The sequence below is a fragment of the Pituophis catenifer genome, unplaced genomic scaffold (assembly GCF_029215685.1).
Source record: "Pituophis catenifer annectens isolate HBS135680 unplaced genomic scaffold, rPitCat1.0.hap2 SCAF_17, whole genome shotgun sequence".
NCBI classification, from domain to species: domain Eukaryota; kingdom Metazoa; phylum Chordata; class Lepidosauria; order Squamata; family Colubridae; genus Pituophis; species Pituophis catenifer.
In genome coordinates, this window is record NW_027256897.1 from 3,372,754 (window position 1) to 3,382,280 (window position 9,527).

The 9,527-nt window shown below is 45.3% G+C and overlaps 1 protein-coding gene across 1 annotated transcript; it reads right to left on the bottom strand.

Moving 5' to 3' along the window:
* Positions 1 to 9,270, bottom strand: CACFD1 (calcium channel flower domain containing 1). Its single transcript, XM_070955676.1, has 5 exons — positions 9,091 to 9,270; positions 5,099 to 5,171; positions 3,891 to 4,016; positions 2,080 to 2,187; positions 1 to 861 (listed from the first exon to the last, which is right to left on the bottom strand). The coding sequence occupies exons 1-5, from the start codon at positions 9,206 to 9,208 to the stop codon at positions 765 to 767; spliced, it is 522 nt and encodes a 173-aa protein (XP_070811777.1). The 5' UTR covers positions 9,209 to 9,270; the 3' UTR covers positions 1 to 764.
* Between the last annotated feature and the right edge of the window lie 257 nt (positions 9,271 to 9,527).

Below are 9,527 nucleotides of genomic sequence, written 5' to 3' on the forward strand. Positions count from 1 at the left end.
AATCGAAGCTAAAATTCATTTTCGTCCTGTTCTGGTTTCAAAAAATTGCTTCCTTTCCTTGATTCTGCGACTCCCCGACGATATTCAAAGACGGATTCCTTGCTGCAAATAAAAAAGGCAAAAATAATTTACTCTCGATTTTTAATCTGGGACGTTCGGTATTGCAATTCTCACCCCCCAAAAAAATCTATCCACGTTTTGGGATGGTTGTCGTTTTTTTGCAAATAAAGTCGGACATCACTGCAATACACAAAGCTTCTAGAAAACCGTCGATTTCATCCTTCCCCTGCACGTCCCCAAAAGTCTGTTGTGTTTGTTTTTGTCACGGCTGCGACGCGTTAAAAAAAAAAGGGTTTTTAAAAAGCAGTGGAAACCGTGGCAACATTAGGAAGAGGAGATATTTCTTCTGCCCCACTCTTCAAAATTTGAGATGCGAACAGGAACGGATGTTTCCGTCTCTTCGGAAAACAGCCAAAGAAAATTCACCTGGATGGGAAGATTTTTTTTTTTTTGCTTGCACCTGATTTGATTCCACTTTGACCTGAGATATTAAGCAGGGCTGGAAGATTTCGGGGAAGAGGGGCCAGACACAAACCCCGTTTTAAATCCTTGAAAAACTGCAGCATTATTAAAATTCACAGTGACGCAGAAATTCATTGTTGTTTTTTTAAAATGGAATTAAATTCGGAAGCACTTCAAAGAACACAGGGGACTCCGGAGTGGAAATCTGCTTCAAAACAGTGCGGTGAAAAACGAAAAAAATGTCACACCAACTGCGCCTGCACGTTTTCCGTCGTCCCATCGCCGCCGGCTGGCTTCTGTTGAATTTGTTGCATCCTGGCGTACGCGATGGCATCTCCCCTGTGGAACACAACAGAGATGTCGAGAAATCACTCCGCACAACTGCTGGCGCAGGCGGAACAGAATCGGATCCTAACCTGGGATAGGGGATCCGGTAGTCCTTCAAGAAAGTCACCTCTTTTTAATTTAATATTTTCTTGACTACCCGGTCTAACTTAACAGATAGAATATTTGATATTGAACAGGATTGATTAATATTTGTAGCTCAGGATCAGAGATGGGTTTCAGCAGGTTCTGACCAGTTCTGGCGAACCGGTAGCGGAAATTTTGAGTAGTTCGGAGAACCGGTAGCAAAAATTCAGACTGGCCCCGCCCCCATCTATTCTCCGCCTCCTGAGTCCCAGCTGATCAGGAGGGAATGGGGATTTTACAGTAACCCACTAAGCCACACCTACCAAACCATGCCACGCCCACCAAGCCACGCCCACAGAACCGGTAGTAAAAAAGTATGAAACCCACCACTGCTCAGGATTGAACTGTGGGGTCCTTGGTGCTCTCTGAACTTTTGGCTGTGTTTTTTTTTTTTGTTTGCAGGCGTTTCATGACCCAACTAGGTAACATCATCAGTGCTAGAAGGGAGTGGAGTGTGCAGAAAGGAGGAGGGAGGACTGTGGGGTCCTTGGTGCTCTCCGAGCTTGGTTTTCTTGCAGGCATTTCATGAGCCAACTAGATAACATTACTGGAGGTTTTTAAGAATGGATTGGACAGATTGGGGTCTCCTGCCATGGGCAGGGGGTTGGTCTAGAAGACCTCTAAGGTCCCTTCCAACTCTGTTATTATCTTATCAGGAGTGCTAGGAGGGAGGGAGAGGAGGAGGAGGAGGAGGAGGACAATCACTAGCTCCGATAATGAAACATCAAAAAAACCCATCAAGCTCAGAGCTACCGTATATAAAGGGAGCAATTCACACTCACTAGCACTGATGATGTAACCTAGATGGGTCATGAAACGTCTGCAAAAAAACAAACAAACAACCAAGCTCAGAGCTACCATGTATAAAGGGAACAAATCTATTTGTTCCTCAAAAACCCCAACCCTCTTCCCTGTCCTAAAGACCAAGGGACTTAGAAGATCGCCATTTAATCCGAGAGCCCACAGCTCTCCCATCCTGGCAATGCCCAGGAAGCCAAATCGGCTTGAATTTTTTTTATTTTATTTTATTTTTTTTGTTAAATTCAATTTTATTCCCGAAGAGGGGAAGAAAAAATAAAATCTTACTTTTTACCCAGCGCAGACAGTCCATAAAGCACGCCCGTAGCGAAGGCAATGGCGTTGCCGAATAAGGTAGTCAGAGTCAGGCTTAAAATCACTGGGAATACAGCCATCCTGGGAAAGGAGGAAAGACAAACCAAGGATAAAAAAATGTCGAATACAGCACGATTTAGCCAGGAAAGATACAACGGAGACAAGGCTGGGGTTTTGCGTCTTGGGAAAAACTTTAGTTGCTGCCCACCAGGTATTCTGAAGCCCAAATCAGCCCAACGGCGGACAGGTAGTCCTCGGTTTACGACCGAATGCTCAGGGACCCACATTACGCCCTTCCTGAAAAAGCTGGGTTATGACTGCGCTTAGGCAAATCGCTGCCGTTACTAGGCGGGAATCCTGCAGCTGTCCAGCAAATTCCAAAACTTCGAAGGTTTGCTCGTAAACAAATGCTCGTCAATCAAGGACAGACGGCAATTATCTTACTTGGCAAGGGCGCACATAGAAAACCAATTCTTCCAGCGTTTTCTAGAGATAATCGCTTCAAGGTTTCTCAGGGTAAAAGAGGCAGTGATGTCGCTAGCCCAAAATGCTCTGTCATTGCAAGTCCTCTGAGACTAGGATGTTCTGTCCCCAACCCCATGCACACACACCAACAGACGTTCAGGAGTTAAAGACCAAACCAGCCGGCAAAATCCTTTTCCTTATGATAACGGAACTTGGCAACAACCTAGTGGCTGCCTGCCAAGAGTTTATTATTTACAAAGAGGAGAGAGAACTTCTCCCCACTTCTGATACATCAAAGGAAAGCAGCTCAATAATTACAATCAAGTCCGGAGATAATCCAGTCTTAAAGCAAAAGTCCGGCAATGCAGAATGGCGTGGAAGCTTTCAGCTTTGTTCGTCACAAGGTTTGACTGGCCACCACGCTCCCTTTTATATCCTGTGGGGTGTGGTCCAGTGACTCAGCCTAATCTCGGGCACGCCCTTTCTTCTGTTGCGCACGCTTATCTCTGCGACGCCGGCGTGGGTCCAGCCAAGACTCATTACCCTCATCACTGTCCATCTGTGGCTGCGTGGACGTGCTTGGCCCTGGCCCTATCTCTTGCCCTTCGGCGGACACCGAAGGCATTGCCAGAGAGGAGGGTCCTGGAGAGGGAGGCCTTGCCAACTCCTCCCCTTCACTCTTGGAGTCCTCTCCTGACGATGACACAGGCTCCGGTAACGGAGCCACAACACTAGGCATAGAAACGGAATCATCAGACGGACATCCCGCTGATTAATTGTTCTAACTATCAGGAAATTTCTCCTTAATTCTATGTTGCTTCTCTCCTCGGTTAGTTTCCACCCATTGCTTCTTGTCCTGCTTTCGGGTGCTTTGGAGAATAGGTTGACCCCCTTCTCCTTTGGGGCAGCCCCTCAAATATTGGAAAACTGCTATCAGTCTTTCTCTTTGGTAGGCTAGACTAGGGGTCGGCAACCTTAAACACTCAAAGAGCCACAAAGGTCCTAACTGGAAGCCCCGGTTCAATTCTGGAGCCCACTGGAAGTCCGGTTCCCCTACCATAAAGTCTCCTCCTAGTGCAGCATCCTTTTCCCTCTACCTGTCCTAACCAAAAGCCCTATCAATTGTGGAGCCAACCAGCAACAGGGAGTTGCAGCAGAGGGATGAAAGAGCCACACGCGGCTCCAGAGCCCCAGATTGCCGACTTCTGGGCTAGACATATCTAATTCCCTCAACCGTTCATGGTACAGCTTAGCCTCCAGATCCCTTAAAAAGTGAGGCTGTTTTCTAAGACCGAGGATAACACAAAGAGAACACTCACCCGCAATAGAAAAGTGCCTTCTGCCAGGGACGAAGCTTGTCTGCTCTGGCCGAGACAATATTTGCAAACTCGATGAACTGGCAACAAAAGGGAGCTTCGCATAGTATGAGAATGAAGGCATTCAACCTTGAAATGGAATAAGATGGATTCAGTCAGGGCAATTCCCATCTATCCTTCTGCGCCATGCCTCGGGGGGAGGAAGGGGGAACCCTCCCTTTCTAGCCAGTTTCTTTAAAAAAAAATATTTTTTTTTCATTAGGTTTTTTTTTTTCCTTCATATAAAATACAAATGAAAATAAAGACTGCGGGAAAAATCGGTCGAGGAAAAAGGGGAAAGAACGAAAATAAAAGGTCCTGTCCTCCAGCTCTTTTTTCCGGTGCCGTAAATGGCACAGTTAAAATCCTAATCTCAACTTTTTACTCTACAGTGGCTAAGACGCTGAGCTTGTCGACCGAAAGCTCGGCAGTTCAGCGGTTCGAATCCCTAGTGCCGCGTAACGGGAGTGAGCTCCCGTTGACTTGTCCCAGCTTCTGCCAACCTAGCAGTTCGAAAGCAGGTAAAAAAATAAATGCAAGTAGAAAAACAGGGACCACCTTTGGTGGGAAGGAAACAGCGTTCCGTGTGCCTTTGGCGTTGAGTCATGCCGGCCACAGGACCACGGAGACGTCTTCGGACAGCGCTGGCTCTTCGGCTTTGAAACGGAGATGAGCACCGCCCCCTAGAGTTGGGAACGACTAGCACATATGTGTGAGGGGAACCTTTACCTTTAAGAATAGTAAACGGTGTTTAAACCTGAAAAAGTGTTTAACCCTGAAAATCAAAACCGAGCTTTCATTTGTATTTCTTTCAAGCAGACGTCCAGAGGTGTGATATCAAACAAAGCTAGTTATGTTTCTTTCCCCTAATTAAAGTAGCTAATTTTACGATTGCTTGGCCAATTCCAGAATTTTTCAGTCCGTTCTTCCGTTGTAGGAATTGACGTGCCGTTCCAATTTTGCAGCTGCCAAGATCCTTGCTGCGGTCAGCATATATATAGAATAACAAAATTCCGAATTTTTCTCCCCAATTCTTTATCCGATAGCCGTAACCTTCCTAGCCATCGCTTTGAGGCTTTTTGAAAGAAACGTATTCGGCCAGCCACGGTTGCAAACGAACAATGGGTAAATGCAGTCCCAGATTCGATCAGGAAAATTGACTTTATACTTACATCATCCAGACTCCGGCAGCTATGTTCAGAGGGTTAATGGTCAGGCACATCCAGAGCCCGGAAAAAGCACAAGCTGAATGAAAAGAAAAGAGAAGAAAGGAAGAAATGGAGGACAAAAAAAAAAAAAATCACATAGTAGGTACAGCTAATCCTCGATTTATGACCACATTTGAGCCCCAAATTTCCATCGCTAAGCAAGACAAGTGAGTTTTTTTCAATCTTTCTTGCCAAGGGTACCTAGTTGGGTGATGAAACATTTGCAAGCAAGCCACCAAACTGGGAGACCACCGAGGATGTCAGATTTCTCCTCCTCCTCCTCCTTTCCCTCTCTGCAAACCCCACTCCCTTGTAACACTGATGATGTTACCTAGACGGGCAGTGAAACGTCTGCAAGAAAACAACTAAGCTCGGAGCTACTGTGTATAAGCAGAGAGGGAGCCACACTCACTAGCCCTGATGGTGTTACCTAGTTAGGTAACAAAACGTCTGCAAGGAAATCACCCACCTCAGAAAGCACCATGGCCCCCACAATGTTAAGGGAATAATTGGCTTTTCCAAGTGAGTGGTTTTTTTTCTCCCCAACTTTCCATGCCTGGGATTTCCTGTTGGTGTCCTCTCCAACTACTCACCCTATCTGAGTGGCTTAACCCCCTGAGATCAGCTCCACTGGAGGCTGCCACTTGCTAAAAAGTGTCCCGTTTTTGTTGTCCCTAAAGGGCAGAATAACCAGGCAGGGCTGCTACTCGGCTGATAATTATTCCATTACGTTATCCTTGCAATACGATCTTCTCCGCTGAACGGAGCGTCCGTTCCATTGAGCGTAGCTCACCCAAGTAACCTAATTCCAATATTTTTCAAGGCGTCTGAGCCCTGCTCGGAAGACAAGCTGAGCCGGTGGCTGAGTTGACAATAAACATGTCCCGCTTTTTAAAATAAAATAAAAAAAAATAAAAATTAAATCCTGTATGGGGTCTACAGAAACAGGTACAAGTGAAAGAGAGAGATAGGATAGATGGGTAGATAGATATAGATAATAGATGAGAGAGATGAGAGAGAGAGATAGATGATAGATAGATAGATAGATAGATAGATAGATAGATAGATAGATAGATAATAGATAGATGATAGATGATAGAGATGATAGATAGATGATAGATAATAGAAAGATGATAGATACATGATAGATGATGGATAGATAGATAATAGATAGATGATATATAGATAAATAGATGAGAGATAGATGAGAGAGAGAGATGATGGAGATAGATGATAGATATAGATAGAAAGATGGAAAAATAGATAGTTGAATAGATGATAAAGATAGATGATAGATAGATAGATAGATAGATAGATAGATAGATAGATAGATAGATAGATAGATACGGTAGAATTATAAAAATAATTATATATATATAATTTGCCCTCTGTCTCTGTCTCTCAAGATAGGTAGAAAAAGGCTCAGTGTTGTCCTGTTTAACCTTCCAGCAATGTTCTGATCGGTGTGTTTTTTTTAACCCTGGCAACTGGAAAAGGTGTGGAGTTCAGTTCCCAGAATTCCCGTAGCTTTTCTGGGGAATTCTGGGAATGGAAGTCCACACAGCTTCCCCCAAGTTGCCGTGTTTGAGCAGCCCCGTTTCAGAAGACGTATATCAAACATTGGATTGTTTCGCCTAAACAGCAATCTTGCAAGGCGGGTCTTGAGTTCCCACTTTGCAAACACGGACTCTGGACCTGAATAAGGATGACCTAATCGGTTTTGCGCAAGAGGACAATTTCGAATGCAGTAAAACAAAGTCCGGCTGTGTATGTTGTGGGTCTAAATTGTGATGCCAATCGCATTCCTGAGGGAATACCAACAATTGTTTCAAAGCAACTGGCTACCCTGACATTGATAGGATAAATCATCATCTTTTAACCCATAATCCCTTGCGGGGTGGAGTCCGGGCAACTGAATAATGGAGCTGAGTGTTTTCTGGCCGGATGCCTTTCCTGTTTCCAATGCGGAGTCATATTCAGCATTTATAGGCTAATTATGTCAAACAAAATAGAGGAAGGGCTGGCTCAGAGCATAACTTTTTAAAACTTGGCAGGGGCTTTCCCCCAATCTCTGACCCCCTTCGAGGTGCATTGGATGACCTCTCCCATCATCCCCAATCAGATGACCGATGGGTATTGTCCTCCAGATCAGCGGCCGGAGAGACTTTTGACCGCAGTCAGAATCAGCAAATTAAAAACAGTCTTGATAGGGTCAACGGAACCTCCTTAGCCAGGAGTAGCGTACCTCAAAATACAGGCAGTCCTCGAGTTACGACCAAAATTGAGCCCAGTTGCTGGCCAAGACGGTTGTTAAATGAGTTTTGCCCCGTTTTACGACCTTCCTTGCCACAGCGGTTAAGTGAATCACTCCGGTTATTACATTAGGAACACGGTTGTTAAATGAATTTGGCTCCCCGGTTGATTTTGCTTGTTAGGAGGTCGCAAAAAGGGGATTCCGTGACACACACACACACACACGGGATCCTGCGACTGTCATAAATATGAAGCAGTTGCTAAGCATCCGAAATTCTGATCCCGTGTTCAGAAGGGGATGCTGCGAAGGTGTTGTAACTTTGAAAAACGGTCTCCTAAGCCACATTTTTTTCCCCCACTACCGTTGTAACTTTGAACGGTCACTAAACAAGCTGTTGTAACTCGAGGACTTCTAGAGATCTAGAGATGCTTCGATGGGAATAGAACCCGTGACACTTCACAACGTTGGGTTAAAACACAGCCAGCAATATTGGCATTTTCGGCAGTAGGTAATCCATATTTAGCGGGCGAGAGATAGTGAGAACAATTCATCAGCGGAACGACTTGCCACTGGAAGTTCTAAACGCTCCAAGACCGGAGGTTTTTAAGAAGAGATTGGACAGCCATTTGTCTGAAATTTAATTTAATTTAATTCAATTTATATGCCGCCCTTCTCCGAAGACTCAGGGCGGCTCACAATACATTTTTAAAAAATCATTATAAAAAAACATTTAAAAATTAAAAACATTCGAAGAACATTAAAAACTCATTCACGCCATTCATGGCCGTATCTCGCCAGATCACAAGAGCGAGATCAACGGCCTCAGGCCTGCCGGAAAAGCCAGGTCTTCACCGCTGAAAAGGGTCTCCTGCCTTTTCAGGGGGCTGGACTAGAAGACCTTCAAGGTCCCTTCCCGACTCGGTCATTGTGTGTGCAATTTAGTCCTGCAAAAAACAGATCATGCCACATGCGCGCGCAGAGAAACACACAACTTTGTGTAAAAGTACAGCCAGGCGATTTCTGTCAAGGGGTAAATCAATCTTTAGGGGATGGAGAGGGAGGGAAGCCATGCACTGGGTTGTGCAAATAATAATAATAATAATAATAATAATAATAATAATAATAATAATAATAATAATAATAATAATAATAAATTTGCCGGACTTGAACATTTTGACTCTACAAAAAACCACTTTACTCGGAACAGCTTACATCCTCCGACGATACCTTAACAGTTCCTAGGTCCTTGGTTAGGACTCGAGCTGCTGAGCTATTAACCAGCCTCAAAGGCTGTGAATCTCACTAAAGATTAACCAATAAATAATAATAATAATAATAATAATAATAATAATAATAATAATAATAATAATTTTATTTCTATACCGCCCTTCTCCCGAAGGACTCAGGGCGGTGTACAGCCAATTTAAAAACACAAGACACGGATCCTCCCCCCCACACACACACACACAGTCCACACAACTTTTGTGTACAGCGCTACTACCGGTAGCAAGAAAGGCATTTCCATCAAGAGGGAATCAATATTTAGGAGGTGGAAACGAAAGGAATGCATGCAAGTGTTCAGTTGTGCAGAACAGGTCATTTTACACAAACACACAAAGACACCCACACAAAGACACACACACAGAGTCCCAGCAGGACGGATTTTTTTGTTTTTTGTTTGGTCCCAGGAGAGAATACTCACAGATGGCCCCTAAGATGCCAGCCAGCCTGCATATCCACCTGTACCACCAGGTCATCCCATCCTCCTGAGCGGCAACCTGTGCCCCGTCTGCTTCGGGCTGCTCCTCCTGGGGATTCATCCTGCCTGCCCCTCCCTCTCCTTGCAAGACGGACCGGCCACGCTGCTAGTCCTCAGGGCATCCCCAGCCGATGCCCAGCCAGGGCTGCAGCTGGGTGGACAATGGAGAGAAAGAGAGACAGCCAGCAGCCCTGCCCCCTTCCCGGCCGAGGAGGCTTCCCCACACATTGCTCTCTGTGGCAGTGCATGCCGGGTCCCTCCCCACTGCAGGAGGAGGGCAGGGAAGAAAACTGGGCTCATCCCCAGATGTGAAGAGTGACCTGGCCAGAGAGGGCGACGGTCGCCCGCGTCAGTTTTTTCCCCTTGGTTGAAATGGACCA